Source organism: Diuraphis noxia, unplaced genomic scaffold, assembly GCF_037042655.1.
Source record: "Diuraphis noxia isolate RWA-SAM2 unplaced genomic scaffold, SU_Dnox_SAM2 contig0002, whole genome shotgun sequence".
In the NCBI taxonomy this organism is placed as follows: Eukaryota; Metazoa; Arthropoda; class Insecta; order Hemiptera; family Aphididae; genus Diuraphis; species Diuraphis noxia.
Genome location: NW_028301712.1, coordinates 56,147,403 through 56,168,565, shown reverse-complemented (window position 1 = coordinate 56,168,565; position 21,163 = coordinate 56,147,403). Strand labels below are relative to the sequence as shown.

General features: G+C 26.4%; 1 protein-coding gene across 1 annotated transcript; it reads right to left on the bottom strand.

Moving 5' to 3' along the window:
- Positions 1-65: 65 nt before the first annotated feature.
- Positions 66-2,756, bottom strand: LOC107166916 (putative cytochrome P450 6a13). The gene is made up of 4 exons (XM_015515760.2): positions 1,821-2,756; positions 1,521-1,745; positions 585-836; positions 66-511 (listed from the first exon to the last, which is right to left on the bottom strand). The coding sequence occupies exons 1-4, from the start codon at positions 2,707-2,709 to the stop codon at positions 336-338; spliced, it is 1,542 nt and encodes a 513-aa protein (XP_015371246.2). The 5' UTR covers positions 2,710-2,756; the 3' UTR covers positions 66-335.
- Positions 2,757-21,163: the final 18,407 nt, after the last annotated feature.

The window sequence follows — 21,163 nt, the reverse complement described above, 5'->3', positions numbered from 1 at the left end:
TATTAAAAATACATACCTTTTATTTTTTAACAGTACAATTATGTGTTTTTTTCAACTCTCGTGATCATTATTCACTATTTTAAAATAGAAGTGCATTAATGATTTGATTATTATTGTGATTTTTTTCAAACATTCAAAAAAATATTAATTCATATATCACCAGAACAATTAAGTCTTTAAGTGAAAAAATTTACATCCTATTTTAAAGTTATTAAAATTTATAGTGTACGTACAATGAAGTTAAAACTACAACTAAATAACAATATTTTAACAAATAATCTTAAATATTAATAATAAGCAAAATTAACAAATTGAATAACAAATGTTATTGAAACTTATAATGAGTTAGTAATTTTTTTAAATGTTAACCAAATACCATTTTCTGGCATTGTAATTAAAGCCTTTTTACTAAATCGTAAAGGAACTTCAGTCCTTTCACATGGTTCTGTTTCAAATTTTGTTAAAATCTCGACCAAAGCCAATTTCATTTCGAGCTCAGCAAAACGTTTTCCTATTGAAATAAAATTACATTTTTTATGCTCAAAATAATATAGGTATTCTATATGATTATTTTAATAATATACCTATACAAATTCGAGGTCCATCTCCAAATGGAAGATAAGTACCACTTATACGTTTACTTTTTTCTTTAGGTGAAAATCTTTCTGGATCAAATACTTCAGGATCCGTAAAATACTTTGGATCGTAATGTAGTGAATAAATAGGAATTATTACTTTTTGGCCCTTTTCAATAGTTAATGAATCGTTTGGTACGTGATATGTTTGTGATGCTTTTCTGAATAAAGCAAAGGTCGGCGGATACTTACGTAGTGTTTCTAAAATTCATAATGTTTATAAGCTTACATTTTCAAGAACATTTTAGTACTAAGAAAAAACAATACATTTGTAAAAAAAAATCTAAATAGTTTTAATAATGAATTTAATATGCAATTCAAAAATCACGAATATGATACAGACGGTACAGTAATACTAGTTGTTTGTTTTGTAATATTAATGCGATTGATTAATGAATTATGGTAATTCATTAAACTAAAAAAAATATGAATTGACAAAATCTCTGTGTACTGTAGTTTTTAATTCTAATACGATACTATAAATACTAAACCTCTTTAAAATATTCGTAAAATAATTTAATATTAATTCAATAATTAAGTACTAATCTCACATTATAATTTGTTGAAATAAGAATAACTAAAACCACAAATTCTGATAAAATAAATCTAAAAATGTTCGAACATTAAAAAATTAAAATTTATACTACGTATTTAAATCAAAACTTTTAATCATAATTCAAATTTTAATAACAAACATCTCTCATCCTCTCTTAAGTAAATGTCATGACGTTTCGTATTTCCCGGTAAGTTTATTAGGACGATAAAAACTTCCTGAACCATTCTTTACCAGTCTACCACAAAATGTCAATAAAATAAATACATTATTGTGATATCAATCGATCAACTCAGTAAGATAATTAAAATAATGGATATTTGCATAGTTACCTGCTAACACCATATCTAAGTAGTTTAAATCAATCAACAAATCGTTATTAATCAATCCGTTGTTTTTCGATAATTTCGAATTAATTTCTTCACGTACTTTGTTTTGGATATGCTTCTTTAACGCTAGCTCGTATAAACAAAAACTAATAGCAGTAGATACGGTTTCAAATCCAGCAGCAAACATAACAAATGCATTGGCAACAATTTGTGATTCTGAAAATCTTTCTATCAAGAAATTGAATTAAATCTACATACTTAGGTCCAATTATATTTTAAATTTTTGAGAAAATGAATTTTTACCTCCTTGAGGTATATTTTTATTTAAAACCAAATCGTTTCTCGCTTGTATCAAGGTTTGAACAAAATCATTTCTGACTATATTGTTTTTTTCCCTATATGTTATCGTCTCATGAAATGCTGAATGGAAAAAGTCAGTTGCGTCCGCTGGGAAATCCTTAAATTTTAGAATATTTAAAAGCGCAGGAGTGATCATCAAACTCAATTCCCTTAAATGTATTCTTAGTGATGGCGTGAACAAAGACTTTCCGTACTTCCGAAATGTAGAATTATCATCACTTACGGCATTTAATTTGAGACCAAAAATGCAAGTGCCAATGACGTCGGTTGAATATTTTCCCAAAATGTCTCGCACTTCTATTTTATTGTCGGGTTTCGTTACGTTCTTTTGAATATTTTTTATTAGCTCATCACCACACTCTTTGATTTGATCGTACATTAGCTTTAGTTTGCCTGAAGTAAACGCTGGGCTCAATATTTTCCTGATTAACTTCCACTGAGGATTTTCCATGAAAAATAAATGGTTCGACAAGGGATTTACTGAGAAATCTGAGTAAATACCACGGTTAGGGAAATTTGAGAAGTCTTTGATAAGCACATTGTTTATTATTTCCGGATCGCGGATCATCAAATACGGAGTCCTCATCTGAAATAAACCACCGTATTTGTAGCCAGCCAACTCATAGTAAATTTTCCTGTAAAAATCTATGGGATGTTGCAATCCAAAGGCTACATTAAGGAAATTACCGAACAATGGAATTGGTCGAATATAAGGCACGTTGATTTTTTCCCATTTATTAAAATTTGAAGTACAAAAATAATAAATAATCGTAAAAATTAATAAACATGGCGTTATTATATTTATCCACCAAATAGAGGCGAATGGAAACATTGTAAGTAAACAAAAACCCAGAATACAACTAACTCGAAACGCACTAAAGTTACAACTGTATTAGCTTAAACTATTTTCATTAGATATAAAGAGAATAATATATTATCATTAGTTATCCTTGAATAATTATATAATTCGATATAATTTTTAGTGGCGTTTTTAAATTCACAAACAATAAGAAAAATAAATAATATAGCGTGACACATGTGAAAAATTGGTAAATAACTACAATAAGTTATGTTGCCTTAAATTAATTGATTTAATGAATACTTATCATGCAATTACTAATCATAACTATGTTAAGTATTAAAGACAATCCATGCTATGTAGTAAAAATGTCAGGGTTAACATAAATATGAAATATATATTCATCTCATGTAATTTAGATTTACGATGTGTTAATAAAATTAATTACATTTGTTTTTTGTACCAAATAGGTATATTAAATTATTGGTCAATATTCAATAATACAAACAATATTGCATGTGAATGTGTATTAAAATATTAATATCATACATTTAACATGCTTAAAAAATATGTTTTAGTCATACTGATACTTATAATTTACTATGATATATTATAATATTGGGTTAACAACCAAAAAATTAATTAACTGTTCTACAGTATTTAAGTTTTAAATATTGTAAACAAGTTCGCGTGACTGACATTGGTAAATTACGTCGATCACTCGAATGTAAAGAAAAAATGCATTATTACATAATATTTCAAATTACATGTAATTTGTTTATAATTTATAGCCATATATCTGATGTTTTTTTACAACATGACATATTATGTATTCACATAATTTGATATGTTGTATCAAGAAATTTTTTTGTATTTGTTAGTTGTTACACATACATATAAACACAGTAGCAATGTAGTGAATCAGTACTAAAATATTTCGTATGTCTATTGATCAGTTTATGCCAATGAGTTTTAAAAACAAAACATGATTACATATTGTCTCGAGTATTACTTATTAGTTATTAAATACCTACACGTATCATACGCTTATTTATTTTTGTAACTTTATTCTTTAATATAGATTTGTAATTTATATGAAATTATTTTTTTTTAACTCCTGGGCCCCAACACGAGTCATCTCATTGGGTCCCAGTATGAATATGTATATGAAATAAAATAAATAAATGTAAAGTTAACTTTATTTGAGGTAACTTATAAGTTATAAACGGACTCAATGTCAAATAGTTTCTAACCAAATGGTAGTTAACATACAAAATATGTTTCACTTAACTATAGCTGCATTTCTCTTGTGACTCAATATTTGTAGATAAAAATAACCTTACAAATTACAATTTAAAAAAAAATTTACAAAATCACTTTTACGTGACCTATTTTCACTCATAATATACTTTCAGTAGCAGATACAGGCCACAGGGATCTTTTAAAGAAGAGGAGAGATGATTTTCAAAATATATCTGCATAACAATATTATATTAATGTATTATATTTATGAGGGATTTTGTTATGTGACATCGTAATTTCTGCAAATTTGTCTAGCTTATAATAATATCGCAACCGCATATAAACAACTATGAAATATTCCAATAACATGAAACACGTCCAAGTGTGAGGTCATCCATACATCACGGAAGCGATCCCTGTATCACGACGTAAATTTCGTGACGTATTTTCAAGGTCTTTAAACTTCTTACAGTACTTTAAAAAATACTATGAACAAAAAATAATCTGCTATATACATTAGGCATGAAAACATACAATACTTGTGTTTGTAGACACTCTGTATAAGTTTAATCTAATTTTACGTTACGTAGGTACAATAAAAATATACATCATAATATAGCCATTCAGTGAAATAAAGTAGTATTACATGATAATAATATGTTCAGTTATGTTGATCGTTTTCTCAAATTATTTACTGTTTTTATATTTACTCTCAGTCAACAGACATAGAAAATTGTTGAAGTTAATTCACATGAATAATTTTATATCAACTTGAATTCATAATATTGTAGGCATTTTTAAACAATTTCAAGTTATTTATAAGTCGCAAATTGCGAGAATAATTCTTGTAATAAATAAACTATTCATTCACAGTATTCCGTTTTTATAAATCTTTATAGAACTTATGCTTACTTTTAATTATAACTTATTTTCATTTTAGCGTGTAGCCAGGTTAGGTGCCACATTATGTACCACACCCATGATATATATCTATATGATTCAAAATGTATGTTTAATTCGTCGTTTAATGCCCGGCGTAGTTGTAGTGATCATAATATTTTGTCCCATTTATTGTTTTGTAAAGGTGAAACAATTTTTAAAATTGGCATCCAATAACGAATTGATACTCATCCATACTGAATTGTAAGACCAATAGCAGCCCTATAATAAACAAAATTATATTTATAATATTATATTAATAATAAGTATATAAATATTCAATTTACACGTACAAATTTATTTTTGACGATTTCAACTCCTTAAAATCAAAATTTTGAAAAAATCTTTTCTTATTACGCGGTGAAATTATTAAAGGAACCACTATTCAAAATTTCAAGTTTGTACGTTGAGTAGTTATTGAGATACAATGATCAGTGAGTCAGTGGTATTTGGATTTTAATGTCTTTATAATTGACACTGTTAAAAATTATTAAATATTAAAATATTAAAACAAAATGTTATAAAACGGCGTAACAAATAAATGCATGCCTAATGTATTTATTTAATAATTTCCCATCACGCAAAGAGTCTCTAGTGGGTGACTTCTTAATCACGAATACCATGTGTCTTTTTTTTCTGTCTCTTATCACTTATACTGATTATGCTAAGAAATATAGATTGTATAATTATTATAAAAAAAAAAATTTCATAATTTAATCGATGGATATCGAAGTGATTAGTGGATAAGGGATGTATTGGTGAGTATTCCTAGAAATATTTTTTCGGAAGTATTTAAACACTTCATTATGCTATTAGTGAGTGGCAATGTGTAATATCATAATATGTGTAACTTAAATGAATCTTACTCTTTTATATGGCAACCTCCGAATAATCCAGATCACATTCTCGTGAGAGAAGAGGCGAAAAAAATTTCGTTTGTAGACGATTATATTAAAACAGTATATTGGCGATCCTGGAATTATTGTTAAATTACTTGTCGAGTTATTCCACGGTTAAATAAGAATTTTAAACGGCGAATAAAATAAATGAATACAGCCACCGTGCGTTTTACTGTAACTTTCTTAAACATTTACATCAGGCACCGTTTATAATTACATTAACCATCAGCCATGGACGTATAAATACAAAATAATAACCCTCGACCAGGTTTTTAATAAAAAATTTCTGTAAGTCCTGGTTAATAATCATTAATTCTGTTATGGTAATATACTAATATATGATATCTAATATGCGCAAGCCTTGATATATACCAACTGTCTAAATTGTTTTTACCATTTTGAATACTAAAATATAATATAATGTTTCTTAAATAGATCGACTTTTATCATACCGGTTAAATAACTATAGAACTTCCATAATAGAAGTTGTGTATTCAAAAACATTTGCAATACAGTAAAACATACTTCCATACGTTAAACAGCTGGTCTATATGTGGGCCGTATTAAAGGGATATTATGTGAGTCATAGTTTATCATTTTTTGTACCATTTTAGTCGTATTTATGATATATTTATATTAATTAATATTATGGCATTTTATTTACTTATCAAAAGTACCAACTAGATCCAATCTACTTTCATAAAGCCTCAAAGTCGATATTCCAAACATTTCCTTCCTTATTTATCGTGAACATATATAGACACAAAAAACACACATCATTGTAAAATCAATAAGACGTATATTCATCTGTTTAAAAAAAAAAACACTTCATTTTATCATACCTAATTGAGTAGTTAACAACAAATAAGTAAGTACACGAGTATTTGTTTAGTTATTTACGAGTATATTCATATAACTTAATACAACATTATAATATACTTATATCCATGGACCATGATAACGTCGTATAAACAAATTCTATGATTTATCGTTGCAAAAAAAAACAATGTATTATTCATGGTAAATGTAAAACTTCTTATACTAGAATGATAACTCAGTATAAGAGCACCCAATACATACAATTTAAATTAATTTACATATTTGAATTTTATTGTTTATTATAAATTGTTTTTGCTGATGGCCTTAGTCGCCGGGCTTAAGATCAATAAAAAAAAAAATTGTTTAATCTGTTATAAAATACCTATGTCATAAACAAATTACCAAAATCATATATTGAACCGTATACAAATATGTAAGCAATATACTACTTGCTAAAACTGTATCAAGATAATTTAGATCAATCGATAAATTATTATCAATTATTATTTTGTATTCAATTTTTTCCAATTCTATTCTTTCATGTACCAAGTGGTCCTGAATGTGTTCTTTCAGTTCTAACTCCATTCATAGACTAGAAAAAAGAACAGTAATTGTGGTTTTAAACGTAGCAGCAAAAGTAGTTCAGTTACCATGATGGGTAAAAATGAAAAGTCTTTTATCAGTAATGCTGTTAACAATCTCAGGATATCGGATCATTATTACAGTGTACACATCTGAAACATATCTCCATTGTTATATTGGGCCAGCTTTCTTAAGCACTTCTATCGGATGCTTTATACCCAGTGGCCAGTGCTACGTTTAAGTAGTTCCCAAACATATAGTATTTTAATTAGATTTCAAATACAGTGCTCATTAGCCAGTAGAATAATTCAAAGTTTTAGACAATATTAAACATTTTCAAGATGAAATTATAATAAAATAATTTTGGTATTTTAGTACCTTTTTTTTTATTATTAATCTCAAAAGACCGCGGCGGCTCTGGCCATTGGTCTACATTGCATTACAATATTACAATAGTACCTTTGATGCATTGTTTTATATGATGTGTCATATATCATGAACAAAACTTTAATTTATGATATTTCCCTAGACCGAATGATTCTTTGGACGAGAAGATGTTGATGTCTTATTTTTTTCGGACGTCTTAATACTTTGGTTTGTAGGACATCCAAGAAATATGTATTTCATACAGCAGTGTCGTAAATAAAAATAAAAATTTATTTATTTATTTTTTGAGGGAAGGTTATCAATTGATTTGTTTTCATTCATTTTTATAGAAATAGAATACTTATCAGTGATAAATTATCAACATTAACTTTACAACTCTATTTCATAAAAAAAAAAATGAGTACTGTTCGTTGAATGAATACCTACCTGCAAAATGTTTTCCGTAGATTTTTTCCTATATCGCTTGATTAGGATTCAAAATTCGAAGGTATGAGTGCCAAGGGAAATGCGCCTGCAATATAATTCACGTATAGCATGACTAATGAATAATCAAACAACCAGAGTTCAATAATTGAATTCAGTTGTTGCAAAATGTTAGATTGCATTTATTTTTCAAGCAATTTTTATGAGTTTGAATCTGTGTTATGTAAAATGATTCTTTTTGGGCTTATCATAAATAGAAGAATAAAATATAATTTTTTGACAGTAACTATAGATTATTTTCTAACTTTCTGCCATGCACTTTAATAACCTACTTGTATTACACTTGGGAATTATTAAAATATTAAACGTCAACCGTTTAAATATATTTAGGAGTTCTACTTATGCAATTTTTTGTCATTTCTGTATAGTTATTAGTATTTCTATAACTATACCTTTGAAATAATTTGAGTAATTTTTATCATATTGGGGTTTGATTTTTTTGTGAAACCTCAAATTTGGATACCATACATGAAAATTGGTCTGAGAAGAGTTTTATTAAGACTTAGTTTGTTGAGTGAAAGCTTTTTAAAGGTAATACAAATGGAGACATGGAGTAAATAAATAATATTACATTGTAAATCATATTATACTAAAACATTATAATATTACGTTGTGCATGAACAATCAGCCATAACTAATCAACTTCGTTTTCGATGAATTTTATATTTAAGTTTGCACGACGGCTGCTGGCGTTTAATAGACATTTAAACATAATGTTATTATATTACATCACGAATAACATTTTAAGTATCTTAGCGGTGTTTTCAAGCCAAGAGGATAATAATATTGGATTGGCAATAATATCAGCAGAGCAACGGACTTGGTGACGTCAAAACCTATGAACTATGTTAGAGCCGACTTATTATTATATGAGACACTAATATACCGTCATATTATATATAAACGGATATTTTTTGCCGTTTTTAGATAGATTATGATTTTAAAAATACATTCTAATTTAATGGCAAATACATACTTTTAAATTCGTAGAGATGACAACGATTATAAATCGTGTGAAATCATTTGTACACGTTGAGTCTATTAAACGTACGAGAAAGGTACCTTCTTATATTTTGTTTATTCAAATATTCCAGGGATAATATTTTTTTTTTAATAACTTATAATTACATCGAAATATATTAGAGTGCGAACAAATTACTACAAAAAATAATATATAATATAATATGACTTAACTGTGAATAATGAACTTGTATTTTTAAGGAAACTTATACCTAACCTTCTGTTGTAAGTTTTTTATCAGGGAGGTGACTGATAAGCTAAAGAATTATAAAAAGAATACCTAATGCGTAAACACTACCGTTATAGTCTACCGACTATCGATCATCATCGTTTTAGTTTTTTGTTACTATTGCATAATATAGGTACGAGTTATTTGAAAGTTTAAATTTATAAATTTGTAACTTATAAGAAACGAGGTACCTATACGGCTATATCTTTTATGAGTTTTATTGTTTTATGTCAACTGGGCTGTTAGGTAAAATTATAACATCACAGATTTATTCTTTTTATCATAATTTCACGTACCGGTTTCATTATATTTAATATTCCTAGTTAAAACTTAAAATTAATTTTAGATTCATCACTAATTTTTATTTGTTGCTCCTAAATTAATTCTAAAATTTTACAGATTTTTTTAAATAAATCTCGAATATTATGTGCATATAAATAGGATCATACAAGTCGTTAATTTTTCACATATATTATTATGCGCTTGGGTCACGTTGAATCGTTGAAATACTAATTTTTTAACAACACTGAAAATATTTTCCGAGGATAACTGTTTTGTAGAAATTACTCGATTACGTAGTAAAGTGTAAATATTGTTACGATGTGCACACAATTTACTTTGTATGCCGTAATAAAGAATTAATATTTACGCAAACTATAATTATCTTTAACTTTATAACTGTTAACACTTAACAGTTTTTACAACTTAATCTTTTGTAAAGTTAATGAAAATCGTTATACTGCAGGTACATTAGTGGAAAACAGTGTAAACAAAATTTGCGTTTTACCAACATCAGAAACAGTTTATAATCAACACTGTTGTTTTTATTACACGTTCAAGTGAAGTAAATTAACAACCGGGAAAAATTCGAAAACATAGGTATTTATTTTATGATTTGTTATTTTTCCTCAGACGAAAATGTCACAGATGAACTTTTTCACTACTAAATGTGTAGTAAGATTAATTAAGATGGCTGCATACTAGTTGATTCCCAGGTCATTATATATTTTTTTCAATGTTTAGTAAAATATTTGTTTACATTTTACTACCCGGAGATTGGGCCATAAATTTACAGCATAAAAATATACAAATATATAACGTTTATTAACTAATAATGATTTTTATAATGCATGAAATACAATAAATTTTTTTTTTAATAATGCCATTCATAGATTTCACAAACTTAATATAATATATACCTAAGGTCAATAAAATTAGTCAAATAATAATAATAATTGTAAATATCTTTTTTTATAATATACACTAATCTTTTAAAATAATAACACATGCAGTTTCACAAATTTATCAATACAATAATTAGTCAAAGTCAAATAATAATATAATAATAATATTTTTATTAAAGAAACAACCTTCGGCAACTTGGCCATTGAGATAAGATACATTTTTTTTTTTTTTTGAAAAGTGTTACATATTTTTTTTAGAAGTACATAAAAATACAATTATTTTTTTTAAATAATGTAATACCGATTTTACAAATTCAAATCTATTCTTTTCCCTTCTTCATAATTTTGAATTCCAATAAAAATATTTTTTTCCCGAATCAAAGTTCGTTTTCTTGCTTTTATTGTTCCTATGCTTCTCATTTAAATATATACTTCGGATTAAACCCCAATATAACATTTACAAAATTATGAATATTTGGATGTGACATATAAAAATTGTTTTTCAATGTGAATGAAAGGACTCGACGGCATTTGTAGTTCGAGTTACAGATTTAGAACGTAACGCCCATAGGTATATGCGGAGGGAAAATAGCATTGTCACTAATATCAGTGTCAAAATTTAAGCTGAAAAAATGTTGTTAATTTATCATTCTGTGGTATCTCACTTATAAAATTCATTGCAAAGCAGTTACCTACCGGATTTTAATTCTAAATTACACTTTTAGCTATTTTTATCCATTTAATTTGACGGGACTTTGGCATCCCCTGATAATTCTATATCATTTCATTATCTTTTGATAAGACACATGGTCGCTTCGATTAAAGTTTCGTGTGCACTTAATATTTATATGGTATGGCAAATTAATTTAACAGTGGCCCAATTACCGGATACAATAATAATAAAAAAAGCGGGTAAGTGGATGTCGCTCTGCTGTACATTAGGTGGTGGAGTGGACCTCTGACTAGGGTAGGTTATAGATTTGAATGCAATGATAGGTATCATTGTATACGAAAAACGATTCTGAATGGAGATGATTTGTCAGTCTAGGATATATTATATTTAAATATTGTTATATATTCTATTTTGAAACAAATATTTTATTTTTTAATTAAGACGCATTTTGCGTAAGGCATGGTTAATCAATTTTTCCAAAAACATTGCATGTAGTTATCATAATTCATAATACCTTATATTATCATAGATATACATATACCTGGTTTGAGGATAAATCGTTATCATAACACGATTTCATAAAAATTTAAAACTCAAACGCTCAAAACATTTTTCCTATAATGACGCTTCAAATTATCTCTATAATAGCTATTTGAAGCAAAACTTAGTGTTTGATTTTATTACCTTAGATATAAGTACAAACAATATTATGAATTTTGAACTACAAAATAATTTGCAAATATTCATGGTTTTGACGAAATTTTGTCAATATTTGAAATTCAATTGCTAATAAAAATTTAATTTGAATTTCCGGTGGACATTTTTTTTGTGATAAAGATTGACAAATTTGTAAGAAATCTTGTATTAAATTTTTCAAATCTTCGATTTCAAAGAAAATTTTTTATGAATTTCTAGCTTAAAACAATTTGCGAATTTTTGTGATTTTTACATATTTTGTCAAAATTAAAAATTTGAATGCTTATAAAAAAAAATTGTGACTATGAATTTATTTTATTTTTCAACTGCTATTGTAACAATATGTTAAGAGTATTATATTAAATTTTCAAGATTTTCAACCCAAAAAATAAATTTTTATCGATATTAATTTTAAAAAAACTAATAAAGATCGAAAATTTCATATGCCTATTAATAGTTCAACTTAAGCCGAAAAGTTTTGAAAATTGCATGGTGGATAAAATATATGTATATAAACATTCGGTGAAAATTTTATGTATCAATGTACATTTGTTTTAAAGTTACATCAAAAATGAAAATCGATTTTGTCTATAACTAAATGTGCATACAATTTCCCGTTTCTCCCTTAATTTTTAGTTTGTTCATTCCGATTATTTAAGAATTTTTTACTTTTGTCCCCCAAAGTACCAACTAGATTCACTTTCTGATCGAATAAGGTACTGAAGTCAAAAATCGAAGTACTTTTATTGCCCAAAAACGTGATGACAGACACAAAAAAAATATTCATGGTTCAAACTTTAAATGCTTTAAAAAAAAATTTGTGCATATATATTTCTTTTATTTTTCAACTGCTATTGTAAAAATATTTTAGGAGCCTTGTATTAAGTTTTCAAATCTTAGATTTAAAAAGAAAAACTTTTATGCATTTTTATCTAAGAGAATTTGAACATTGCCGTAATTTTTACATATTAAGTCAATATTTGAACTTCAAAGTGCTAATAAACAAAAACTGTGCCTATGTATTCTTATAATTTTTTAATCACTATAAAAATAACTTATGAGAAACTTTGTATTAAATTTTCAAGTATTTTGATAGGGCCAAAAAAATTTTATCGACACTTCAAAAAAAAATTTTCAGAAAAATGTAAAATTTTAGTTGACTATAAATATCTCAAAAAAACTCAAAATATTTTGAAAATTAAATGATTTAAATAATATGTCAATCTAAATAACTGGTAAAATTTTCAAGTATCTAGGACTTATTCTTTTTGAATAATAACAAATATTTAAAATCGTTTCAGGATAAATCGTTATCGTTACACTATTTCGTAAAAATTTTAAATTCAAACGTACTTAACATTTTTCCTATAATGATGCTTCGAGTTTTCTCTATAGCTACTTGAAGGAAAACTTATGGAAAACTTAAGGTTGTATTTTTAATCCTTAGTTATAAACACAAAAATTTTTATGATTTTTCAACTTCAAAATTACTTGCAAATTTTCGCGTTTTCGACAGATTTCGTAAAAATTTGAACTATAAATGCTTATAAAAAAAAATTGTAACAAACGGTTTTTAAAAAACAACTCATAAGGAACCTTGTATTAAGTTTTCAAGTTTTTTTGGTCATCCAGCATTTTTTTACGAAAATTCAAAAAAAAATTCTCAAAAAAATCTAAAATTTCAGTAATCTATAAATAACTCAAAAAAGTCAAACATTTTTTAAAACTGAACTGTATATATGTAACACTAATATAAACATTTGGTGACAATTTCAAGTATTTACAGTGATTAGTTTTTGAATTACAACCATATAAAAAAATCGATTTGGTCGATAACTAGTTTTGCGTGAAAATTCCCGTTTTTCTGTCATTTTTTTTTTTTGTTTTTCTCGATTTTTTTGAAAACTGGTGGAAAATGTTTTCTTTTGACCTCTATAATGCACAAAGGATATTTACTTTTACATCGGAAACCACCCCCAAAGTTTGAAATTGAAGCATTATTTCGATTAGTTATGCTGTATAAAGACACAAAAAAAAAAAAAAAAAAATTGTAAAATCAATACATTCATCACTTCGTTCAGAATCTAAAAATAGTTGAAAATAGTGTCACCATCACTAGGTCTACCTGTTAAAAATGTAAAATTGTAGTGGCCCAATTACCATATACCTTTTTGAAAAAAGGTTAATTGTTGCTTCCGGGCGCCCAAATATTTACCCTATTATAGTATAATCCAAGAAACACCACGAAGAGGTTGGCTGACAAGTTTTTTAAAAATGTTGTTTTTCTTTTTTTTAGATTTTTCATATTTTGAAAACCATTCAATTTTATTTATTAAATGTTTTTTGTATTATATTATATTTATTAAAAACATTTGGTAATTAGGTTAAAAAAATACAAAAACTTTAATATTTTAGTAAAAAAATTTAAAATTTTTAGTAATTTGGCAAAAATGTCTATCGCATTGTTTTTATAAATTGGTATCTGCAGGTAATGAGATTATACAACAATAGGGAATCAACTCATACCTACCTCTACCCATAACCTAACCCAGGAATCAACTCGCGGTACATACCTATTAATAATGACCCTAGAATCAACTAATACATAAAAATAGGTGTCGGAAATTAACTCACCTATCGCAATTATATAAATATCTAATCGTACCTAGTTTTAATTATACCTTCATAATTTTCAATGATTATGTATTAAACGGATTGATTATTAATATGAATAATAATTAAATGTAATTAACATAATACCTATTATTATATGTTATTGCTTCCCACGATATAATGTTGTTGTTTTTGTGTCTTGCATTTACTATTCACTTCCGCTATAAGTATTAAATCAGTGTACAAATTAAATTGTTCTAGGCTCATAAATCATATATCGTGATTCATATTTTTCTGTAGTGACTATCATTGTAATACTAAATAGTAAATAGAGATATACAGTTTTGTAAAAAAAAAAAATTAAGCAGTCGATAACGCTTAGAATAGTGTGTCGTATGACGTATAGTGTGTCGTTGATATATCAACAAGGGTACATATAGGTATACGTATACTTAAATATTCCTATCTGCAAATTAAACATTTTTTTGTTGTAATAAATGTAATGGTCTTCGAACATAAGCCAAATGGTTTAGCATTGACTCTACCGAAAAACAACACATTTTTTTCCATGAAACTAAAAAGTTTATTGCCCACTAAAAATAAACGGTGTGCATAATAATGCAGAAAAATGTTAACACCAGCAAAATATAAAACGTATATAAGACACAATTTCAGGTATAATCGTATTTCTACGGAGTTAAGTATAGATTAATCTAATAAATGTACAACTTATTATAACTGAATTACGTACATCATCAAACTGTAGTTATTATTAATATTATATTAAATTGTAAAATATGTAATATTACATAATTGATTACACTTTACTGTTCAATATTTCCTTCAGAAACTTTCTTATCGTCTGTTAATTGTTATAAATATTTTAAACTAAAATCTAGGTGAATTATTAATACATTAGGTTGTCGAGGTATTAATCACTAGTCACTATAGTTTAAAAACTTGATTGATAATATCATACATTATGCTTTTAATGTATACAAATTAATTATTTACTTCATAAAATATCAATTAAAAATTTTAAAATGTTCTCAAAATGGTTTATCCAATAAATAACTTAAGTTATTAATATATTATTCAATACTATCTAAATTCTAAATTAAATTACTTTAATAAAAATGGTCTACTAAGTTACAGAATTTGTAGTTTTGAATATAGAACAAGAGATATAATGGTTTTACAAAATATTATATGATATGTTAAGTGACAATATAATTTTAAGTTTTTAGCCGTTTTCTTTCGCCTGACCATTTGAATAGTACGCGATATTCACCTATGACGTCGTCAAACTAGTGATATGAGCAGAAAAGTATTTCAAGTAAGAATAACGAACAATCTTCAGGTGTAAATACTTATTACCACAGGAAAGGCCGACCATGCCCGGGCCTGTCCAATTTTTATTTGACTGTTTGGATTTTTTTTTTTATCACAAGTAAAAATGTTATGATTAATATTGAATAAGTGAATTTCCTTTATTCTATAAATTAATATTATTTTTTATTTTGTTAATTTTTAAGTAGTTTTCCTTTAAAAGTCTACAAAGAATTAAGACTGTAGTTATACCTATATTTCCTAGTATATTACTCGATCTGAGTATTTAATAAATGTTGTTAAAAAAAAATCAAATGTGTCTATCGCTTACGCACACGCATGTGATAGACTTTAACCCATCTGCACAATAAACACTATTATTTATCAATTATTTTAAAATTTAATTTCAAACTAGAGACAGTAAGTGACGTCATTTCTCATCGAATAACACATTAACACTGTTATCCCTAAGATAGTGGAGTTGTAACACGTGTGTTCATGCACAGACGCATCTTGTTCAGATATTTTCTCAAAATAGGTTAAATTTGAAAATACGATCAAAGGAAATGTTTCGCAATACACGTATGCATACGCAACGAAATAGTAATTATTCAATACTAACCCATTAATTAGTTTGTTTAACATGCATAATATACACGGCAAATTATTCACTACTAATTAGTAATTATCAATTAATAAACAATAACAATACTTTTATAAATAAACGTATATTTTAATAATACAAAAAGTTCATTAAAAACACACCAAACAGCTGATTAAAAAATTATAATTATATTAATTAATTATGTATATCTATTTTTTATATAGGCGCCCTAGGTAATAGGTATAAAATATGCAAGAATTTGCGTACAAAATTTGAAACATATACAGCATTATACCTGTATTATCATTTTTACCTATTCAATTTCTATTATACTCGTATATTTCAACTGAAGTAAAATGGAAAAGAGTAGATTAATTTTTTTAAGCCGGTTGAAATCATGCAATAAAACTAGTGATATTAAAATAATAAATCACAATTGTAGGTATACAGGGTGATTTTTTTATCATGAACCACTCATTATTTCAAAAAGTATCAATGTTTTTGAAAATATTTTTTTACAAAGTTTCATGTTGTTAAAAAACCAACGTTTTTATTAAAAAATTATGTTTTTAATATTTTTCAACCTTATCATTTTTTAAGTTTTTTACTTTTTTGAATGACAACCTAGAGTTTTAATTTCATATTCCAAAGCAGAATATTTTTCTAAGTATTTTGATACGTCAAAATCGAATTTTGGACTAGTAGTTTATGAGTTATAAGTATTTTAAGTTTAGACAAGCGGAGTAGTGGACAAACATTTTGCGGGGTAACCTCGTACCACTCCACTATGCCAATCGAAACTTTAAATAATTATAACTCAAAAACTACTGGTCCAAAATTCGATTTTTACGTATCAAAATACTTAGAAAAATATTCTGCTTTGGAATATTAAATTAAAAAAATATTTTCAAAAACATTGATACTTTTTGAAATAATGAGTGGTTCATGATAAAAAAATCACCCTGTATATTATGTTTATAAATATATATAATCCAAAAATGGTATAAAGTTTTTGAACAAACGTTACAATTTTTACTAAATTTATTACGAAACAATTTAAATGACATTAATTTAAGAAATTGTAAATTTAACAGGCTGGTCGTTTGATTATCTTAAGCACAAAATAACTTAGTAGTAATCAAAAATATAATCTAACTTTGAACAAAATATGAATTACTTTATTTAATATTTTAATATGCATAAAATATGCGACTTTTATGCAAAATTATTTTGAACTTTGTAACTTATATTAATTTTTACTCAAATATGCAAAATATTCAAAAGTATGCCAAAAAAAAAAAAAAGTGAGTACCAATTACGAAACGTCGAAACATTTATTTAAATATATTTGAATACAAATCTAGGCCCTAGTATTGGACAATGGCATCATAATTCAAATATCGATATCGTTCGAATTTTCTGGAAATCGTAAATGGCACGCATGATCACTACTATATGTTATTATCATATTTCACGAGTATCGTCATTTCTGATCCCAGTGAGGTTCTCAAATTAAATTATCTCCAAATCGAAGTTTCACGTTCATCAGACAACAATTTTAAACCACAAACATATAACATCGAATAGCAATCCAAGCAGCCACCTTCAACAAACTCAGACTTAATATAGATAAATCGAATAATTTTATTCTAAAACATTATCTATATCATACCAATTTATCAATATCGTTTTCTACTAATATTCATTGGTTATAGTATAGTCTCATTGTAAGTACTCGTGCTTATATTATATTAAAAATTATTTTATGCGTCTATCTATAATGTGCGAGTATAATTACTGCTACTTGGTTACCGAGTTAAACTGATATTATAAGGTTATAGGCTAACTTATTAGTTTAAACTGTGATGATGATAAATTTGGTACTATATAGCGATTAAGTTGTAATATTTATTACGAAATACCCACTTACAATTCAATTCTCTCATAATCATGGTCATGTCAGTAGCAATGTTTTATAGTGTTCTGATGTTTGTACGTCCAGTTTTGTAGGTACATAATACCATACCATGTTCATCAGGACGTATACTTACACTTGCTGCACAATAGCCTGTTAAATATCATTAATAGCATTCAAAGTCCATTCGAAAAACCTGCGTAGTAAGAAAAATATTCCATTTTAAGTACATAAAGATGGGTAGGTACTTACTAAATAATAACACTATTATACGCATATCGGGCATAATATACAATATCCATAGATTACGAACATTAGTAAATATACATTGAAACTTACAAATTTTAACTTATAAATAGCCGACAGTATAATGATCTGATCTAACACGTTCTAATCGTTCTACATCTGATGTAACATTTGTCAACGCCCATCTATATAAACGAATATTTCTATAATTGTTTTAAATTTTCCAATATAAACACGTTTAATTCAAGATATGTAATTTTATGAATGTTGATCAATGAATGATAAAACCTAATCGTAAGTAATATTAATTTTACTTAGACACCAATTTTGTCAAATTTTGGCAGGTATAAATAATTTGTATTTCAGCTTCGCCTATGGATAGGATAATGTCAATAGCTATAATGACATAAACGCTGGTTTGTTTCACTTTAATTCTAATGAATCTTTTAATATTTATGTAAACAGAATCTTTTGTACTTAAATATTCTATTTTATGTTATTTTTGTAAAAAAAAAATTTTTGTTTTATTTGTACCGGTTTTTTTTTTTTTTTTTTTGAACTATAAATTAATTTTGTAATTGGATCATATGACCCGCTGAAATAATAATAATAAATAAATAAACACATGAAAGTTTTGAAAGATTCAAACAACCCCGTAGTATACCTATGCGTATACCCTTTATGAGCGAAAACTTTTTTATTAGTTTATTACCTAATTTGCATTTCACATCAATCCAATAATAATATGTTATGAACCTATGTCCTATTTTCATTAAAATTTCATGCAGCTAAGAACTAATAACGATTAAATAACAACTATGGAACAACCTGCAATCTGGAATATTTAAATAAACATAAAAATATAAAAATCAAGTTTTTTATTATTTACAATAAACATTCATTACATTGTATACGTAGGGAACTGGACACAGTCACGAGCGATTTAATGAATTAAAAAACAGTAGTCTAATAAATTCTGAACTACGACCAGTTTGGTAAAATAACTATTATTTACATTCATTCAACAAAATGTGTGCAGTGACCACAAAAACTTGATTTCATATACATGGGTACCTCATGTACAAGTATACAACATAATAATATAATATATTATGATTATTTGCATGATGTATAAAATGTATAATTCACAAAATTATAATTTTATGGTTTAAGTACTACGCTATACTGTGAAATAATATTTATGAATTTATAAAAACTTGTATTTTATTCGGTAGTCACGCGCTTACTTCTTGTGTCATTTTAAATTATAACTATAAACATTTTTTTACTATTATTTCACGTGTCTCTGAAAAATACTATATCTAAGTTCTAGAATGATAAATAGCGCTAATTGTATTGTTATAACCTAAGTATTTACTGAGTACCTATAACTTTAAAATGCATCGATTTAAAAATAAATAAATAAATCTTTTTTTAGCATTAATACAACTTTATAAAGTACAATACGTAGGTAGTAATGAAAAATAATCGATAAGAGGACGCTACACCCGCATGTGTTGTCTCCGTCTTACAAGTGCGTAACATTGCAAAAACTGTTTCGCGGGGGAAAGAACCGAGAAAGCTACAGTTATAATTAAGAAATTAAATTTTCACCACATAAAAAGGAGAAGTTTGTCTGTGCAATATCGTTTTTATTTTTTCGATATCACTTATACAAAAAAAATTCTTATTGTTTTGTAATATATTAATTTTGTGTTTTTTAAGCATGAATAACTTTTTTTGTAGTTCTGATATCGAAAAAATAAAAACGATATTGCACAGACAAAATTCTCCTTTTTATGTGGTGAAAATTTCATTTCTTAGTTATAACTGTATGTATCTCGGTTCTTTCCCGCGCGAAACAGTTTTTACAATGTTACGCACATGTAAGACGGAGACAACACCCGTATTTGTTGTCTCAGTCTTACAAACGCGTAACATGGAAAATTTAAGCTAAGCAGTTCACGTTTTACTCCGTTAATTTAAAAATTAGAGTGAATAGACCTACAATGAAACTTCATGGTAAGAACATTATCCGTGTTTTTTTGGAAGTATTTTTACGATAGTTCAGTTTTTAAGTGAGTTATGCACGTATATAATTAGTTGTAAAATAAAAATGCTCATAACTCACTTGAAAAGTGAATTATCGTAAAAAACTTCCAACAAAACACAGATAATGTTCTTACCATCAAGTTTCATAATAGGTCTATCATTCTAATTTTTAAACTAACGGAGTAAAATGTGAACTGCTCAGCGTAAATAATGTGCTATGTTATGCGTTTGTAAAAATGAGACAACAAATAATATGGGTGCTGCACCCTCTTAATCAAGTTCGTAAACTCAATTCGAGTCACAATATTATTGTTTTCAAAAGGAAGTCCTATGCTTCAAAATTTAAAAATGTTAATCGTCAACATTAATTATCATTTTAGTCAGAAGAATTTGATTTTTATTTCCTTTGAATTTTATTATTCTTTAATTTATACAATTGGTGATGAGTTCAAAATCTTCCATAATTCAATTTTTCAAAGAACTACAGAATACATATTTCATAACTCGGTTTCACATTTTTGATTTATTTTTATTTTTATTAATGTCACTTTTATTTTTACAAATAGGTATCGGTA

Bases quoted from the DNA above. Each gene is read 5' to 3' on its own strand.
- LOC107166916 (XM_015515760.2), bottom strand. From the start codon at position 2,709: ATGTTTCCATTCGCCTCTATTTGGTGGATAAATATAATAACGCCATGT. The intron at 837-1,520 runs GTAACTATGCAA...TATGAATTTTAG, and splicing joins CTTAGATATGGTGTTAGCAG to AAACACTACGTAAGTATCCG. The intron at 512-584 runs GTATATTATTAA...TTATTTCAATAG, and splicing joins TGGACCTCGAATTTGTATAG to GAAAACGTTTTGCTGAGCTC.